The 19507-nt window shown below is 46.8% G+C and overlaps 1 protein-coding gene across 7 annotated transcripts in view; it reads right to left on the bottom strand.

The window, feature by feature from the left end:
- Window positions 1–19507, bottom strand: part of birc6 (baculoviral IAP repeat containing 6) — a 108827-nt gene that overhangs the window by 46913 nt on the left and 42407 nt on the right. For 5 of the 7 annotated variants that reach the window (XM_071481548.1, XM_071481553.1, XM_071481551.1 and 2 more), the window contains exons 42-63: window positions 19120–19246; window positions 18890–19000; window positions 17891–18152; window positions 17208–17779; window positions 16372–16547; window positions 16159–16255; window positions 15375–15569; window positions 15073–15273; window positions 14374–14653; window positions 14032–14288; window positions 12983–13091; window positions 12542–12778; window positions 11232–12093; window positions 10850–10993; window positions 9307–9436; window positions 8753–8884; window positions 7835–7996; window positions 7572–7745; window positions 4143–4366; window positions 3054–3387; window positions 1968–2185; window positions 896–1060 (exon numbers count right to left, since the gene is read on the bottom strand). In XM_071481548.1, coding sequence (XP_071337649.1) covers window positions 896–1060; window positions 1968–2185; window positions 3054–3387; window positions 4143–4366; window positions 7572–7745; window positions 7835–7996; window positions 8753–8884; window positions 9307–9436; window positions 10850–10993; window positions 11232–12093; window positions 12542–12778; window positions 12983–13091; window positions 14032–14288; window positions 14374–14653; window positions 15073–15273; window positions 15375–15569; window positions 16159–16255; window positions 16372–16547; window positions 17208–17779; window positions 17891–18152; window positions 18890–19000; window positions 19120–19246 — 5169 coding nt within the window. The remainder of the gene's footprint in view (window positions 1–895; window positions 1061–1967; window positions 2186–3053; window positions 3388–4142; window positions 4367–7571; window positions 7746–7834; window positions 7997–8752; window positions 8885–9306; window positions 9437–10849; window positions 10994–11231; window positions 12094–12541; window positions 12779–12982; window positions 13092–14031; window positions 14289–14373; window positions 14654–15072; window positions 15274–15374; window positions 15570–16158; window positions 16256–16371; window positions 16548–17207; window positions 17780–17890; window positions 18153–18889; window positions 19001–19119; window positions 19247–19507) is intronic. The other 2 variants (XM_071481550.1, XM_071481552.1) reach the window with 1 other exon arrangement.

Raw genomic sequence — 19507 nt, 5'->3', positions numbered from 1 at the left:
CACTGTCTACAACTGCTCACTCCTGTTCAACAAGAGTGAACCTCGACCTGGATTTAAAAGTTTTACCTTTAATCAAGAGGATGGAGACTCACCCAAACACCATAGCTGATCACCACTGTTACACTGTAACTACGAGCTCACAACCACAGGAAATAACGGCAGGATCACTTGATTTCTCTGGCCGCAGGAGAATAACTCCTGCAGTGTTTCCCATTGATTTAAATAAAGTTATACTGACAAGTGTAGGATTGTTTGTGTTTGGTGGAGGTCTGAACTGTGCCGAGAGTCATTCTCTTGCAATCTCTCCGACTGCTTGACAGGTTGATTCTCTTGATTATTATTCATTCTGGGTTTATGGTGCTAGTCTCTGAACTGGAGGGATATGTTCTCATCCTGTTTCTCTGCACTGCTACAGAATCTGCTGGAACAGAGGATGAACTCACACAGACATGTAGTAATAACTGCAGGGACCTGTGGATTTACTGCTCTACCTTCAAACCCTCCACCAACATCCCACCTTCAAAATCATTCATCTGCCAAGACCTGAACACCTCCAGGACCTGTGCACCTCCCTCTGGCAGGAGTCAGCCATCCATCAGGACCAAAACCTCACGGCACAAGAACAGCCCCCCTTAGTACAGCGGGTGTTGTGGGAGGTAGACCTCTCCTGTGTGTGCACTAAAACTAAAGTATGCGAGAGAGTGAGTGAGTGTATGCGAGAGAGTGAGTGAGTGTGTGTGTGTGTGTGTGTGTGTGTGTGTGTGTGTGTGTGTGTGTGTGTGTGTGTGTGTGTTTAGCACAGTCATGACGTGCTGTAAAATCCATGGTACGTCTGGACGTGATGAAACTGGTTCCCTGCCCATCTCTGATGCGACATGTGGATTGGACGACTCACCTGAAGCAGACAGGTGACATGCTCCTCTTCTAGACGTTGTTTTGTGAGGGCCTGCTCCACGTCCCAGCCTGAGGCAGTGGATCCAGTACCAAAACCAGTTCCTTTAGCCCAGTACAACTGCTGCTCCTCACTGGTCCCCCCACCGTGACAACTGGATATCTGTGGCTGTCAGAGCAGACATCAGACAATGTGGAGGATTAGAGGGAGGTTTCTTTTTGAACTTCAGTACATGTGAAAGTAAACATCTCACAGATCAACCTGCTGCAGTGGTAAACACTTCTTTAACACCAGAAGTTAAGTGTTTCTATTAAAGGTCAAAGCGTCTGGAGTTCAGCTGGTTTTATGGTCACACGGAGTCAAACGTGGATTAACTTGGTGTGGATTCTGACATAATGAGAACCAGTGATGTCAGCTGGATGTGCCTTTGTCTCACATTTAAAACAGTGGCTGTGTGTCTCAGCTCACAGACTGGGGGTCTCAAGGACAGCCACCGCCACAGTGACAGGTCTTTGGCTTACATTCAAGTCTTTGGCCCCATGATCTGTACTGAGCTCTGACAACTCCATAAATCCACCCAGTGACGGGAAAGGGAGTGGCCGGGAAACTGGATATGTCAAAAACATAACAGGTCTGGTTCAGAACTGACAGACCCTCTTTGATGCAACTCCCAGAGGATGGTTTGTCCTCATTAACCAAAGCCAGATAAAGGACAGATACAACGCTGTGCATGGATTTCTGCAGCTCAACAACAGACTCTGTTCACCACAGGTTATCAGATCAGTGTCACCAAACAGCTGCTGTTTGTCTTTGCTACTGTATTTCTGGGTTTTGTTTCTCCTCTGTCCCATCAGCCCCTGCTGCTGGGTCATTGAAGCTGTCGCAGCTGTTTCAGGGATCTTCAGTGTATTTAGGTTTACGCCTCAAAGCTGGGCCAAAGTTTCAGGCTAACAGTTACTCATATACTGGAATAATATACTGGAATAATATCTGTCACGTCTTCACTTCTGGACGACAACTGTGGTCAGCTGAAGAGCTTCATCAACATCACAGCAACTGTGTGTGTGGCCCATACCTCAGAGACACTGGTGCTGGCGTTGGGGTTGCGGGGGGCGTGGTGGCTCAGAGCCGACAGACAGGCCAAGATGAGGTGGATGGCACCGATCTCCAGAGCCATGCGGCGGAGAAGCACGCCGTCATCGGTGGTAAGAGGAGTGCTGCTGAACAGCGCCCGCAGGACGTGGAAGGGCAGCGTGGGCAACACATTGGCTGACGGAGACTGCAGGATATGACCTATGAGGAGGCCAAGCAAACCATTCAGTCAGGAAACTGGGTGCTCTTGGTTCAGGTTTGGCTTTAAGAGGCTTTTATTTGTTCACCCATGTCAAGTTAAAACACATCATCAGATCTTTCACTGTGACAATTTAAAATCTGGGTGTTTTTTTGTACGATTTTTAGCATAAAACAGAAAACATTAAGCTGAACACTGGAGGTAACTTCTTTTTCAGCACTAACAAGCAAGACTCTTTAGAAACTGGACAAGTTCTTGTTTTACTGACATGAGTTAATATTTGTGTTATAACTCATTAGTTTTCAATTTTCAGACCATAAACATGTTCAGTTATTTACAGTAGCATGAGCTGGAATGTACATTAGATTTTACTGTCTTCTGACAACATGATTTACGGATTTCATTGTGATGTTGTAGAGACTTGGCACAGAAGTTGTTCAGTGTGTGTGTGTCTGCTTTATTAAACATATGTTTCTTTATTTATTTGGCAGTTTTATGTCTTTACTATTAAATAATGACAGTGTAGAGTGACAGGGAGTGGGACAGAGAGGAGGGGAACGACTAGCCAGCCAGGAGTCGAACAGGGACTCTCTGCTTTAGAGCATTTGTGCCCATGTGGGATGTGCCCAAACAATTTGTATACTGATCACTTTAAGATGTTAGGGAAACATGTTGAGGGAATAATAATTATTAATTAATAATTTCCTCTTCCAGATGTTCCTCTGCAGCTGTGGCCAGACGTGCTGTGGCCTGATGTGCTGTGACCTGCATCACTAACAAGAAGCTCAGAAACCTTGTTCACTAACAAGGTCTCTGACTTCAAGGGACAGACATTATTAATATGTGTGTGTGGTGTGATTTCAGACTTACTGCCCTCTCCATCATCTGTCACTCCCAGCACCAGGCGCAGCAGACACTGGGCGTGCTTCCTCTCCTTCAGCAGCACCTCTGCGTAGCCCGGCAGGCGCAGGAACAGGCCAAAGGCCGCCAGCGAGTGGGCAGGGATGGGTGACATGGTCTGCACTGAGGATGAGGATGAGGTGGACGACTGAGACTGCTGCTTGTTCATGGGGGGTGGTTCAGTGGCGATAGACTCTGGCGCCTCGTACACCAGCTCGCCTGACTGCTCGATGGTGACCCACTCAAACTGGTCGCTATCCTTGGGCTTCTCCTGTGTGGCTGAGGGCACCACGGGGGCGCTGACCTGTGAATGAGCAGCCGGGAGGTGACAGGTGTGAATATGAGACGGTGCTGACAGCAGCTCAGTGTGGTGCTGAGCAGGTGAAGGAGAGGAGATGCTGGATGTTAAATAGTGTTTCTGTTACCAGACAATGAGCAACATCATGATCCAGGTCTGAGGAAAACCAAGATATTTAATCAAGGAGAAAGAGAAATTCTTAGCCTTTAATGACTAGTTTGACCACACAATCCTGACTCAAGCTCCCTACTCTCTTCTCTACAGCTTTCAACAATTTCACACCGTCTTTAACAGATCAGCTGACATGAGAACTCAGTTTATGATTTCATCCACTGGTTCAACTGAGCAGCCCTCACTCATTCACTCTGGCCCGAGGCTTCTAAAAATACTCTGTGTAATGAGGTCACGGGCTGAGAACGAGTCTGGCAGGTTTTGGCACAGCTCAGTGATCTGAGGCCCCCACTACCTTCTCAAAGCTTTTAGCAGGACGTCACACCTACACACAGGTGCTGGGTTGATGAGGTGAGGGTTCATCTGAAGGTGGAAAGACTCAGATCGATCAGGACTCAGTTAATGTGGAACACATCCCTGGACTATTCTATTGTTCTGTACTAACACAAACAGAACGTGTGTTCTAAAAAAAAAAAAAAACAAATTTCTTGTCAAAATGATGAAATGAATAAGCTTCACTGCAGATAACGACCACCCCTCTCTGTGACTTGCAGAACAACGAGCAGTCAGACTGAAAGTTTGAGCCTCACCTGCTGAATGACGTCGGGGTAGAGCATTGGCAGCCTCTCTGCGATCAGGGCCAGGCCACCCATGCCTGCGAAGACCTGCAGCGGGGACTGGATGGGGTTGGTCTCCAACAAGGACTCGTCAGTCGCGGTGTCCAGACATTCTTCACTGGCCATCATTGGTTCATCCTCAGAGCAGCTGTTGAGCGTGTCGCAGTGATCCACTGCGAGCAGAGCAAAGAGAGGACCTGTTGTATGTTCATGCACAGTCTGACATCAGACACTGGTGTTTGTGACCTGGAGTCTATGCTGAGGAGAAATGTTTGCTCTAATGTCAAGACAGTCTGACCCCTGATTAACCAGTTCTAACAGAGATTAACATGTGTTAACTTCAGGATTAGAGGATGCTCCTGTTTTCAGGAGGCTGGGGATGAGAGGCTCATTTGGCAGCTTTCCAGAGGAATTAAGAAACAGCTCCTCTACCATGATATTCTTTCAAAGAACAAACATGGAGGCAAGGGACTAAATATTCCAGCTCCTCTGTTTGCATGGGAAGGAAATGATGTTTCTCAGAAACAACCAAGACTTCACATACTTTAACACAAAGAATTTAGCAACACAATTCCCACACTGTTGGACTGCAAACTTCCTTCCTGTCTAAACCTGTTGTGGTTTCCAGGGTTAATCAAGCTTCATGCACATGATGGACAAAGCCTCACAAGGACCTAAAAGGTTGTGGTTGTGACGGCTCGGAGCAGTGAAGGGCTGAACTGCACTCAGCTGACACTCATGTTCATGTTAGTGCTGCTTCACTGGGGGAACATCACCTGAACAGCACAGGTGCTGTTCTGGATGACTCCTCCACAAATCTAGCATCATGTTCCTCACAGTTTTTTTCCATCAGGAAAAACAGAAAATCAAGGGCTTCTCTGTGTGGCTTCAGACACTGAACTGAACAGCTGAGCCAACACTGATGTCTTTACTTCCACCTGTGCTTCTCCTGCTTTTAGAGGAGGTGTTCTGGATTAAGTCCAAAATGCTGCAGACGATAAGGGACAGGACAGGTATCTGAACAGGTCTGCACTTTCACCAGTGCTGAGATCATCAAAACAAGACACTGGTGTTAAAAAATCATCTGACCTGGTCCTGACTGTGGAATCGGCACAATCACACAGCTAAATGGAACCAGTCCTTGAATAACCACCTCACCCTCTGTCTACAGCAGGGTCAGCAGTCTGCTCCTATCAACAGCCTGTCATCACTCAGTACCCTTTGTGTTTTTATCCATCTCCCTGGATAACACAGGTAGGCTCCAACCATGACCAGACTTTTTCAAACCAAAATAACAAACTGCATTCAGCACAGCATCTCTGGTAGAACAGCCTTTCTTTGTGCCATGATACATGAATGCCACAGTAAGAATCCCATGAATTTTGTATGAAAGCAGCATCTAGAGATGAAAAAGCTTGAAACCCCCTGAGGGCTGCAAAGGTAAGCAGGAGAGCGACTGTGATTCAACAGTTTGTGCTCAAAACCACTCACGAGCTTTTAGACTTCAAAGCCTTTTCTTTCTGGAAATGACCCGAGGACAACTCCATTAATCTTGACACAGGAGGAGAGTAACAGCCACTGGACTGGATCTTTACTGCAGCACAACCCATTTAGAACAAAAACCAAAACCTCCGTCTCCTCACATGACGTTCTGTTGCAACAAACATCACCTGTCACCACTGTGTCTCATTTCCATCAGATGGTTTTACAGTGAGACAGGCTGATCAACGCATTTTAACATAGCTTTTGTAAAAAGGTGCAATCAGCATTCACTCCTGGGTCACATGACTCTGCAGTAATCACAGGTATCAGCTCCAGCTCCATCAGCAGTGACGTAAACATGGCACCAAGGTGATCATGTTAATTATCCTTCCTTTATCTCCTGTGACGTCTTTCAGAGCACAGACACTGTGAACACACCTGAGCTGCAGCTCTGAAATGAGTTTTAAAATCACAATCATCGACTGAAGCATCTCGCAGGCTCTGACACTGACAGGAGCACCAGCCTGGAGATGAGACAAAGGATCCATTTTACCAGCAGCTTACTGAATCTTACTTGAATCTGTGTGTGTGTGTTGTGTTACTGCATGTGATGATGCTGCTCCCTGCAGTTGTGTGTCTGTGTCCTCTCTGGCAAACTCATCTGACAGTGTTAAAGCAGTCAAGCACTTTTATTTTTTTTTAAAGAGGTTTACTTCAAAACCTCATTCAGGATAATATTGGTGCAAAAGTTTTAAGGCTGGTGAGAACCAGAGGAGTCAGGTTGTAGGCTGAGAGGAGGTCAGGTGATAATTCTCTCTAGATTCATCATTAGGAGCGACACATACATGTAGTCATGTGATCCATTGTTGGGATAAAAATGGTAATTGGACCGACTTTAAATAAGAAAAGCATTACAATAAATTCTCCACTGTGTGTCAGCACATGAGCTCAGTCATTTTCCCTCAGACAGTAAAAATGTTTGCTCTTCTTGTTTCCTCCCGTGTGTATTTTGGTAGTTCCTCATTAAAAGGTGAGAGAAATGCAGCAGCTAAACAGTCTATGTCTTTCCTTCATGATGATGCTCAAATTCATTCTGCTTCTATTTGTCGGTGACTGTCATGTATTGTTATATATGACATCCAGTCTCGTTAAATAATGTTGATAACCACCTATTTCTGTTCAGTGAAGTGCAGCATGAGTTAATGTGGGTCAGTGGAAGAGGATGAGTCATCAAAACTATCCACTGAATTTGTTACCCGTCAGTCCTCAAGACTTTATGTTTAACCCTCTTGGTTCACTGTAATAAGTCTGTGTGAACCAAATACAGGATACAACTAAAAGCAACAAGAACTTATTTTTTTCCAAAGCCCTTTTTACACTAAACTTAGCATGTTAGCATAACAGAGCCTCCAGGTGAGACGCTTCAACCAGTGATTGTGTGTTTTAGAAACTTATTTCAGGGCTGCAGCTCACTGTGTCATCCCTGAGCTCAGACTAGCTGCTGAGTTTCTGATGTAACAGCACTGTGCTACCCAGGTGAGAGGTGTGTTGATAGTGCCTGCGCTCTGAAGAACAGAAAAGGGGTGAAATTAGCCTGTTCATATTTACACCAATGTCAATGTGGAGCTGGAGCCGATAAATACTGGCGTCTACTGCAGAGTCATTTGACCCAGGTGTGAATGTAGATTGGACCCTTTCCTATTGCCAGCAAAAGCCTGATGTAAGTGGATGTCAGTGGGTTTTCTGACCAGAGGAAAAGGGGCTTGAAGTGAGTGGCAGTGCAGGTCTGAGAATTACCAAGAAATCTATTCAAAATACTGAACAGCGAACTTGAAAAACCTTGAGTCAAATAATAATAATGAAACTTTTTCCTGTCTGAAGTATTATCGCTCCTGTGTGTGGAGCTGCATGTGGTTGTACCTTTTTCAGTGCGCAGCCTCTTGAAGGAGTCGGTCTTGGAAAGGCCCGGGTCAGAGATGACCTTGGAGCCCAGTTTGACTGTCAGGTTGATAGACTGGTAGCCTTGTGGCAGCTTGCGGTCGTACAGAAGTGTCAGCAGCTGGGCCAGGGTCATCTCAGGTGGAAGGGGCTGACCTGACGGGGCAAACAGAAAAATCCACTTCAGACCAGTTTAACTCAAACATCTTCATCTCCTGTTCACTCTGCATGTGTGCTTTTAGAACCTGGAAGCAGCTTGTGGTAGAGGTGGAAGACAGGCACACTGATGGTTTTGGCTGAGGGGTCCACACCAGATGAAGCAGTCAACTTGTCACTCATCACGCGGCCCCTCCTTGATGGAGGTCGGGGAGGGGTTGACAGGGCCCGCTTGGACTGGGACTTCAAGCCTGATGGCAGGGACAGAAACATCAAGGACCTGTTCGTCTTGTTCTCATCCACAGAAATTAAGGTTATTATTGTTTTTAATCAAAATATTGAGTTTTATTTTAAAAGATGACAACAGCTGATATATTGTGCAGGTGTTTATAAATCAGATTATCTTGTGGTTTGAGTTCTGCACAGACCTAAAACTGAGACCTGAGGCCAACAAAGTCTAACAGATCCAACCGAACCGACCAGTGTTGCCAAATCTGAGCCCTGGACTTGACCTGAGGCCATATTCTTTAATTCTGTTATTTCTTGTTCAAAGACAAAGGTATATGTCTACTTTCTCACACATATAAAACCTAACTAATCTGAAAACAGTAATAGGAAACAGAATATGGCTCATATATGCAGTCGTACTACATCTGGTTCACCAACATCTGGAGACACAATCTCATCGTAAAGCAAAGAAGTGGACGCTCTGTTTTCTGCCTGGTTTGTCTGAATGCAACTGATGCAGCACCTGGTGTTTATGATTCAAATCACTTTTCATTTGATTTTAACAGGTGAACTCTGCAGCCTTGGTATATGTGTCGAGTTCAGGGACCTTTGTGTTGAAAGCACCACGTGCACTCATCTCCACTGGCTTTCAGGCCCTGAGGACTTTACCCAAATAGCACTGACTGTAATTATCACACAGATCCTATTTGTGAGTAAACAAGCAATACAATTCCATTTTTACTCTGGACAAGAGGTGTGTGTGGAACAGAACCAAGCACCTGAGGCCACAACAACACTGTAGTTGTCTTGGAAGCCGCTGTCTGCTTTCATCTTCTCCCTCTCCTCATGGTTCTTCTTCTCCTTGTCCTCCTTCTGCTCATTGATCAGCTTGGCTGTGATGCTGGGTGTGTCTGTTAGGAGGACCAGAAAACAGAATTAAGAAATACTAAGATAAGAAATACTTTAATTATCCCTATAGGGAAATTCACATTCATTACTAATTATTATTATTAATAATTCCAGAATTAAAGTCATTTTTTGTTTTCCAGAAGAACAAGTATTGGCGAGCTTTAGGAAAGCACATATTCAATTGCACAAAAAAACACACACTCACACACACCCAAGAGCTGGTGATACTGCAGCTCATGGCATCTGCTGAGCAGGTCTAACACACGTAGTCCTTACTATGTAGCACAAGTACATACACATACACACACATACACACACACACACACACACACACACACGAATCACATAACACAGCTCATTGCCCTGATCCAAACTTTTAAGTTGTGAAGTCCGGCTCATGGTGAACACAGTCAGTGAAATGTACCAGACACTCTGTCCAGAACTTCAGCCAGTGTGGTGGAGATGGGCAGGTGGAGGGTGCGGTACTTGTGGCCTGCTCCATACATGGGGTGCTGGATCATATGGCTGGTGGCGTTGATACGTCCTTTGTATAACTGAGAAGAAAACAGTTTTGCGTTAGTGCCATGAGCTGAGCTCCTGGAAAAGTACTGAGGGTGCCATGATTTTACCAACATCTGTGATCAATAATCAGTCAATCCTGCCTGAGACTCCTCCTGCTCCCTCCATCTTTCCTGTGTCTCTCTTTTCTTCGACAGTGCTGCCACCGTCAGAGAAATTCAACACACAAATATCAATGCCTGAAGACCTGTCACAGGCCTGATGCATCACCACAGACAGATGCAGACCCTGATGATACCACAGGCACGTCAGGAAAGGTAGTTCACTGGGACTTAAAGGAAGAGGGTACTTCTGAAACCTCTGTATCAGGGTTGTTCTCAGGTCCCATTTTGCAAACCTGCACCTGCAAAGGAAACCTGAAGGATACCTGTGTGTTTATGTACTGAAGACAGTCACTGGAGATATACATTGGACATTCTGAGTAATAATTTGACCGTTCAGTACAATCTCAAAATTATGGCCAAAACTATGAAGATGCACATTTTAATAAACTGAAATTCTACTTTGATAAAAAACTAAGAGTGTAGTCAAGCTGGTGGCTCTGTGAGGCTGTGCAGCAGTGGTGATGTTTACCATGTTAACTGACTCAGTTCAGTTCAGCTGGTTGATAGGAAGGGTTTTTTTTTGTTTTTATTTTTACAGGTATGTGGTCAAATCAAAGTAGTGGACAAATTTAAATTTGACCTGATGATGGTGTGAGATGAAAAGTCAGAGGATCACCATGGTTACTGAAAATGATCATGAGTCAGGAACATGAACGTCTGAAATAGATTTCATTGTGTTTCATCCAATAGATGGAGACGTATCCCTCAGAACTACAAAAAGTCAGAAAAGTCAGGGGATCAATTCATCAAATGTATGTAAAAGACTTCCTGACAATTAATTCAATAACAGAGATATTTCAGTGTGGAGGTGGATGGACCAGCGGACTGAGCGACCAACCAGCAGACCCCTACAACCTGTAACATGTCCTGTACCAGTTTGAGGAACAAAATGTTCTCATTGTGACCTCTGACCTGTGGAGCTATAGCAGGAGTCATCCTCTCAGCACAGTAAAAGTCTATGGAAACATCATATCCAAAATCTGTCTGTCCCTGCACCACCCCCTTGTGGTCACAGCTGAGTACTACATCCGATTTCACACATGGTGACACACCATTAGTTTGTCCTGTTAACAACATGGTGGGGGCTTGTGTTTTGTCATAAATGTCATCATCTCAAACACAGGTTTTTAGTATTTATGAGTATTTTGGCTCCTGAACTGTCTACAGCCCTGTCAGCTGCTCTGCGAGGCTGCACATAGCCACAGTCTACTGAGCAGACATCTCTTTCTCTCTAATCTGGAAAGGAGACAGAGCAGATGTTCAACACCAGAGATCGTTACCCACCGGACAGGGAGACTGCAGGAAGACTGTGACCTTCTCGTCCTCCAACATCAGCTGCAAGAAAAGCCTTCGTATGAAGCCTGAGATGTTTCCAGAGATGGGCACGTTGCTTCTCTGAGGTGCAGACTGGAAGAGCTCACAGAGAACCTGCAGCCAGAAAACAGTCTTCAGACCTACACAGAGACTGATCAATACATTTAAATGAAACTAAATGTTGTCAGTGATACCTCCAAGGCCTTCATAGGGTTACTACATCATCAAGCTATTAGCATTCACACTTTCAAACATGATTAACAGTAATTAAAATGTTATAGTCTCTGGCTGCAAATGGATGAGTCAGATGTCAGAACAAAAACAAAGTGAGCAGTGGCGGGTGTGAGGAGACCTGTGCCATGAGCCGCTGGTTGTTGGGGTGGCAGGAGATACACTGGAGAAAGAAGGCCACGGTGGCGTTCTCCAGAGCTGTCCTCTGCTGGGTGGTGAGACCTCCAGCTTGGCCGGAGGAAGCCAGAGAGAAGCGTGACCCTGAATGCTGAGGCTGGGATGGAGGGGGACCTGCTGCAGATCCAGAGCTCAGAGGCTGGCAGCCCACATTGGCACCGGCACTAGCACTGGAATGGCACAGCAGGAAAAGCAGTGCGGTCCACAGAGGGTTGACCTCTGGTCCTCCTAACCAGTCCTTCATGGTGTGACTGTTGCCTACTTCTGTGAGGAAGCGCAGCACTGGAGCAGCCAGTTCCGCAGCCAGAGGTGGCCGACTGTGTGAGGATGAGGAGGAGGGGTGGTAGTGATGGTGGTGGTGTCTCCTCTCAGCCTGAGCAGCAGGCAGAGGGAGGTCGGCGCTGGCCAAGAGGCCAACACAGAACTGGGCCAGGCTGCGAACCAGCAGCGAGGGAAGGCCTGAGTCCAGCAGCTGCTCTATAGCTCCAGGAGACTGGGAGGCAGCGGCCAGCGTGGTCAGCTGGGACTCAGACAGATTAGCGGGGGTTCTCGCGTGCTTGGAATCATCTGTAAGTCCTGAGGCATTTGCATTGGCATCATGCTGCTTTTTGCCGTCATCGGTCATGGCAAGGCGGCAGTGCTGGGCTTGTGAGTGGCTGGCGCTGGGCGCTGAGACTATCCCCATCCAGGACATGAGCAAGGAGAAGTAGCTGGGGTGGATGTGACACATGGAGCACAGCAGACTGTCCACAGCTTTTTTCAGTACTATGTTGCATGGCAATGACATGGACCAGTTATACAGCAGCCTGGAGGGACAATCAATGAAATCCATAATCAATCAGGAATCTATGTTGTTAGCCTTCAAAGAGCTGCATTAACAAAGCTGATTTAGTCTAAGACGTGTTCATGATAACTTAGAAAGGTCAGTTTTAGCAATATTCATTTACATTAATTATTCAACAAATAATATTTATTTTCAAATAAACAAGGTGATAATAAAATCAGAGGAAGAAGCCACATTCACGCCCCACTGTCCTGTCCTGCATCCTGAATGACATCCTTCATATACAGCTGCTTTCCCTAAGTCAGTCACACAGTACCAAACAGATGCTCTCCAGGCGTCTTCACCTTCCTGACAGTCCTGGTGCAACACCAGATCACACCTCACAGTTTCCTTGTGTGTGTTTATATATATAAAAAATCTGTGCATGTATGTGTTGTACAGTCTCATAGGGGAGACAGACTGTAACTCACTCAAAGAGCTCTCTGTTGAGCAGTGCAGGGAGGTCGTAGTCAACAGGCAGCTCGTAGCTGTGCCACAGGATGGCTGCCACACAGTGGAGGTGTGAGGGTGAAGGCATGAGGAGGCCGTACTCCCTCAACGAAGCAGAGGAGGAGCCGGGGCCTGCCCCAGTGTATCCCATGGGGCCGCTCATTTTGTGAGCTGCCACCCTTGAAGAGTCGTGGACCCATTGGAGGAGAGCCTGGATCCTGGAGGGTTAAAATTCAGGGCAAGCTCTGATCAATAACTCATCACAGAGCCTCTAACAGACACGACAGTAAAAGATGACGAGGAGAGAATCAGGACACGTTCTACTATCAGCAGTCGAGTGGCTGGAACATCAACCTTGACTTAACACTGTTCTCACTGGCTGGTTTTCTTTGAGCTAAGGCACAAACAAGACGTTAATGTACCTGTCTTTGGTCCCAGAGTCCTGTGTGGTGCCCAGCTGGTACAGGATGTCGATGGTAGAGTCTGAGGAGAGACCGTTCAGCCGCCCAAACAGCAGAGGACTGTTCAGATCTACAGACACAGAAGCAAAGGCCAGAATGAGGATAGTTCTCCTCTTCCTGCACATGATTCTGATCTCCTGTGAACTACCTTCTGCTGTCTAACCCATGAATTTGGTGGGTGGGGGTGGGGGTTGGTCTGATGTTTTATGCAATACATTTACCTGAACAGAAACCAAGACTTTAGGACCCAGATTCAGATTCAGGTCTGGTCATTAAATGTGATTCATTCAGTCATTTCTGACTGTGTCGATCATCTGCCTCCATGTGTGTCGACACATGATGCAGATTAGGAACAGGAAAGAAACAGAATGCAGCCAATCACCCGTTAACACAGAAAGTGATCAAATAAAGTAAACAGTGTTGGGAATCGGCTCAGGTCTTAAAGGCACAGGTTCAATTTTAGGCCTGTGCAGAACTCTGCTCCTTCACTTCATTTCCTGTTAACTCATTTCTGCAGTGACCAGTTATTTGTCAGCTCCGCCAGCATGACAATGTAATGGCAAAACTTCAGAATATTTTGCCCAGTTAGATGAATGATTAATGATTAATGTGTATTTTGGTTCTGATTATAGAGAAAATGGTATTTTCTTGAAAGAAAAGCTCCAGTTAAAACAAAGAGAATCTTTCTTCATTATTCATGTTCATGTTTGTTACCTGGAGACAGGTTTCTGGTTTTCAGACCTGCCGTGACTTTCTGACTAAAGACTCTTGATCTCACCTTGTCCATTACATGAAGTTAATAAAGTGAAAATGTAGCAGCTGAACATTTCCCCTATTGACCAAGCATATGGTACCAAATGACCCATGAAACATCAGAAACATGTTCTTGTCTTTCAAACTCTCAAAACCTGAACTCAGACTTCTTAAGCCCATATATTTGTAAATGCTGTTTAAGGTCCTGCAAATCTGCTGCCTGTTAACACTCAGCAGTGCAGCTGTGTGTGACTCACTGGCAGGGTCGGTGCCAGAGGCGGCACAGTTCCTCAGCAGAATGTCGATGAGTTTGAGTCCGATGCGTGTTGACTGCAGGCCGATCTTGACCAGCACGGCCTCGATGTTGGGGGAGTGCATGCCGCAGTAAGGTGACATGAGCAGTGCTGCGCAAGTCTGCAGCAGGTTGGCGGTGGGTGCTGCAGCACTTGCCATCATGGCCTCAAGGTCACTGACGTGCGTCAGGCAGTGGTGGAGGAGACGCAGCCATCCGATGCTGTACAGGAAGAAGGAAAAGGTTTGAACAACACAACATCTAATACACATGTACATACCCAAAAACCAGGATCAGCTTTTGGTACCTGGTCTTAGAGACCTGGTCCTCAGAGGGCAGGAAGGGGTTGTTGACGGTTGCAGAGGAGGTGTTACCAAATGCTGTCAGGCCCAAGAGTTTAATCTGAGACAGACCCAGAGTGCTGGCATCACGAGGCCGGTGCAGCCTCAGGCAAACGGCTGAGGCAACCTCCGCCTTCAACAGCTGGATCTTTATGTATGTCAGGCCACTGGTGATGACAGGCGTGGAGAGCGGCAACATGTTGACCCCATCAGCGCTGATCTCCACTGAGACCAAGGACGGGCAGGCTAAAGGGGAGAAAGAGGGCAGACATGTAGCATAAACACAAAAAGTCTTCAGACAACATCGTACGTGGGTTTGTGAGGCAGAAAAATTTGGAGTGGACTGTGACCCCTGGAGACTGTGCTGGTCTTTGTTCTGTGAAGCCTCCGTCTGGTTCTGATCTTCTGATGTTGTGGCTCATCATCTTGCTGTGAGATGAAGCCCTGTCCAACCAGTCTGCCTTAGTTACTGGTCTGTTTCTCTCCATTCTGACCATTCACGACTCTTGTCTTGTAAACAGATCGTTAGTAAGTAAACTGCTGTCAGTGCTAACGTTGGCTGTGTAACAACAGTAAAGTTTAAAAATAGCTCCTTTAAGGTTTTTCACTGGACAACTGGATGTTGTCAGACTTTGGACAGGTACTGTAGAGACCCGTTTACTCACTGGCTAGAGAAGCGAGGTGTGGCTGGATGTGCAGCTCCTTCAGGAGCACGGCAGCAGGAAGGTGAATGGTAAGGTCACACCAGGCCTCCTCTGGCAGGAAGATATAGGACCACGCTGCAGAGCGTGCCCTGCGGTGGGGCGGCGTGGCCTGGAGGAGGACCTCTGCTGGCTGTGCTGTGGGGCTGCTGGATGTGATGGTGCCTACGACGAGACACACAGAAAAGAGTTGGTGTTAGTTTGTAAACTCGCTGTAAACATACTGTACCCATCCTCACAGACGTAACAGACTAAGTTTAAAGCACCTAAAGGGGCAAAGTTGTGGAGTCCCTCAGTGTTGTCGGGCTCTGAGGTCATCACTCTGGCTTTGAGGTTGCCATCCGCTGCCTTTCCAGGGCCTGAGTCCAGGAACTTCATGATGGTGGACACCATGCTACGTGCTGTATTCACAATGGCGCGGGTGCTAGTTACCATGTTATTACAGATCAACTGTACACCACCTGGTCAGAGACAAGAATATTATGGTAATTAGTTCCAAACACTGCTAGAATCCAGTCTGTGCTCCTGCATATTCAGCAGGTTAAACCTGTTGCTTGGACTCATGGGCTTTTCCATTAGCCCGGGTTGGTCCATTTTATCCATGCTTTGCTGAGCCAAGCCACGACAACACGCACTTGTGTGGGCAAGGGGCAGCGTGCTGTGCCGCGGTGTCCTCAGCAGCTACACTCATGTAGAGAGTCTCTCTACTTTCAGCTCTCAGCACCTTAGTAGCTTCTACCTGAATCTCTGTATTTCCAGTTTAGCTTCACTGCCATGTTCTTGTTTGTACTTTCACTTTTCAGCCTGATTTTACTGGTTAGCGATCACCATCAGTGGTTTTAGAGCTGTGTTAAGTTACTGCTGCTCTCAAATAGCCAGATCACTCTCTATAGCACTGGCACAGAGCTGGAGAACAGTCTGGCATCAATCATTATCTATATTTTTGCTTCTGCTATAGGTGTTCACGGCATGGCTCAGAGCCACTTCACCACAGAAAATAGAAAAACCCTTCAGAAGTTGAGGTGAGTAAAGCTGAGTGAATACACCCACCCATGTCGTGGAAGGCCTTGAGAGCCTCGCTGGTGTCCAGCACTCGGAGGATAAACCACAGCAGAGGCTCCGACAGCTGACATGTGGAGAGGGACCCCTACAAAATGTATAATTAACAAACACACATTAAATATTCAGTATCTTACAGCTTGGTGTGTTTATTCAAGAGGAATTTAAATCATTAAAGACCAAACACTGCAGTGTGATGCTCACCTGTCTACCCATGTAACCACAGGCCATGTATGTGAGGATGGGCTGCAACATGACCTGGACCGATGTGGCCCTCTTACTGAGGGTGGTGAGGATGGTAAAGAGACCGTCCCCAACTGAGATGGCATCCAGACCCCCGTGGAAGTTCTCATGTTTGGTCAGGTGGAGACCACTGGCTCCTGGAGAACAGAGATGACTGTCAGCAGCACTCAGACTCCTGGTTCAGAGGCTCCATGAGGGATTTTTAAATTAACAACATGTGCTCCAGCTTCATACGGCTCCACATCTAAGGTGGAAACCACTGATTTTTCTAGGCACTTGGGAGCAGCTGTTAAGACAACACTGACATATTATCACTGCAGATATCAAAGATTTATAAATTATCCATTAACTGCCATTACAAATGTATTATATAACAAATATATGAACTGGCAGTGCAGAAGATGAGGACACATGGTGTTATGTTAGAAAATGTTCTGGAGTCTGCTGTAGTACCTGGATGTGCCACTAGGTAGTGTCTCTTAATGGTTTCGTCAGTGGTTACCAGTTAATGGTTTCACAGACTGTAACTGTGGCTGACTGTCGCGTCCCTAATCACCATCTTATCAAACTGCTCTGGTGAACATGTTCACAAACAGTTTTTAGCCTTCATTTGGAGACGTGTTCGTGTCTGCCGGACAAACCTCAGTCCAGTATTTATTTTAGTCTCCTGACAAATATCAGGCTTTTAGCTGCCAAAGCTGCTGCTCTGGAAAATGCACCAAGATTTTAAAACTAAAACAAAGACATGGAAACATTTGCTGGAGCTGACAGGACCTGTGGGCTCTGCTCTGGCTTACCTATGATCATGGCCATAGCGCTGCTGTTGCACTGGCCCAGTGCTGACAGGATCTGGCTCATAATCTGCTGATTGGCCAGCACCAGGTCGGCCACACCCGCAGGAGGACCCTGACTGGATGCCAACCCTCCGCTCACGCTTTCTTTGCTGCCACAGACCTTCTCCTCATCGGACACGCTGCTGTCAGCTGCTCCGCTGCAGGCCGGTGGCAGCCGTCCACTGAACTCTCTGTCTCCAGACAGAGGCAGCTGCACCAGCACGTTGACCAGCTTCAGGAGGTCGAACATCAGCTGGTCGCGTGTGGTCTCTCCACACACAGCCTTTGCATCTCCGGGACGGATGATGTTGGCAAACAGACCACCAAAACAAGCGCGGGCGCCCACAGAGCTGTCGGAGCCGCTGCGGGAAACCACCTTATCTGAGCAGGTGATGTAGTGGTGAACCAGGAAGGTGATGGACTCGATGACAGAGGAGATGGTGGCCACTGACACCACCTCGAAGTTTTGCTCCAGAGTAAACTCCAGCAGCTTCACCTGGGCGTCCAGAGGACCTTGACCTGACTGGAACGGACCCCTGAAGGTTCAAGATCAACTATTAGTTCCCACAGACCACCTTCAGTCCCACTGGCTGTGATTCTTGACAAAACTATGAATCATATTGTAACATGCAGAAGAAGTAGCCCACCTCTCAGTAGACAGGATGTGCATGAGTTTGAGCAGGAACTCGCTGAACATCTGCGGACAGGTGGAGGACAGGTGGACCTGCAGGCGGCTCAGGAACTCGTGCATGGCCTGAGTGGCAGTGGGTCCCACCTGAGAGGTGTGTTGGCTCGTCCCATTGGTGCTGCTGCCGGACAGGAAGCGCACCAGGACGTGAACCAGGGTGGGATCTGACACCATCTGCTGAGCTGTGCTTTCCTGAGAAGAACTCATCCCACTGCTGGAGGCTGGAGGTTCACACAAGTTTCACACAAACACTCAACAGAACTGGAAAAAACATACTACACTTAAATCTGAGTTACACATCCTCACACAGACACACTGAAGCATTTTCATCCACTGACTTTCACCTTGTGTTGTACACTGCTGACTACTTTCAAAGGTGACCACCGAGTGTTTAGATCAAATAGGTTTCCAATGATTTTATTACACAGTGGAAATCACCTCACATAGACTTAAACCTGTGGTGACATGGGTAATCCACAGTCGAGAGTCTGCTCAGTTACTTTATGTTGTTGTGCTGTGGTCTGAATTTCTGAGCAGGGGACATTTTTCTCTCTACATTGAGGGATGATATCCAAAAGAAGTGGATGATGAAAAACATTCAGGAGCTGCTCTGGAGGAAAATCTAATTAACAACCAATAAGTAAACAACAAGTAAACATTAAGTAAACATGGACATTCTGATGAGAATAATGTGACTCTGGGGCTGGATCCATGATCCCTGATCAGGACTGGAGGGACGGTCCTGACAGTGCTGAAGGTGTCAGCTGTGACTTCAGGACGCCTCCGTTTGAGTTGAGCACAGTGATGAACATTTGATTTCACAATCGCTGGTCCCCTGTCCAAGATCAGGTTCAGGTTCCTCTCAGAGACAAACTATCTCAGATCAGGATCTGATCATGTGACTGACTCTACGGTGTCTCACAGGTTCTGACGACACACAGGGAGAGTGGGTACTGACCGCAGGCTGACATGTTGGTCATCAGAGTGAGAGAGTGCAGCACCAGACACCACGTCCTCAGGGAGGTGTTGGGGTACCACGCCAGCACTGACAGGAAACTGCTGATGGATGCTGGACACATACACACACACAGAAAATACAATGTAAAGCAACATAACAAACTCAGCTTCTGCAGCTACACAGCGCAGGTTCAGAAGGAGAGAGTGTGTGTCAGTGTGTGCGGGCCGGACCTTGGTTGAGCGGGATGGTGGGCACTCGGCTGGCGTTGAACAGGAAGATGTCTGAGCCGCTCTCTTCACTGCTGCCAGAGCACGTGTTGAGACTGAGTGTTAACCACAGCTGCAGCAGCGACTCCAGCTGAGAGATAACAACAACATTTCAACTCACTCTCTTCTGTTTTACACCAAATGGCACCAAATTGAGTTTAAAAGGTTTTCTCAGTAAATGTAAAAAAAAAAATAATTTAGTCTCTAAATCCAGCATGAAGTCGTGGCTGTTTTGCAACACATATACACAAGTCTGTTTTCGACCTCAGAATCTCTCCACTAAAGCGGTTACTATAAAACACCTGAGGCTGGAGAAGCAAGTTCAGCACTTAAACAGGGATCAGACTGGGAT

Source organism: Trachinotus anak, unplaced genomic scaffold (assembly GCF_046630095.1).
Source record: "Trachinotus anak isolate AG129_WGS33_773 ecotype Australia unplaced genomic scaffold, CSIRO_AGI_Tana_v1 ptg000007l, whole genome shotgun sequence".
Taxonomy (NCBI): domain Eukaryota; kingdom Metazoa; phylum Chordata; class Actinopteri; order Carangiformes; family Carangidae; genus Trachinotus; species Trachinotus anak.
This window is presented reverse-complemented; position numbering and strand designations above follow the sequence as displayed.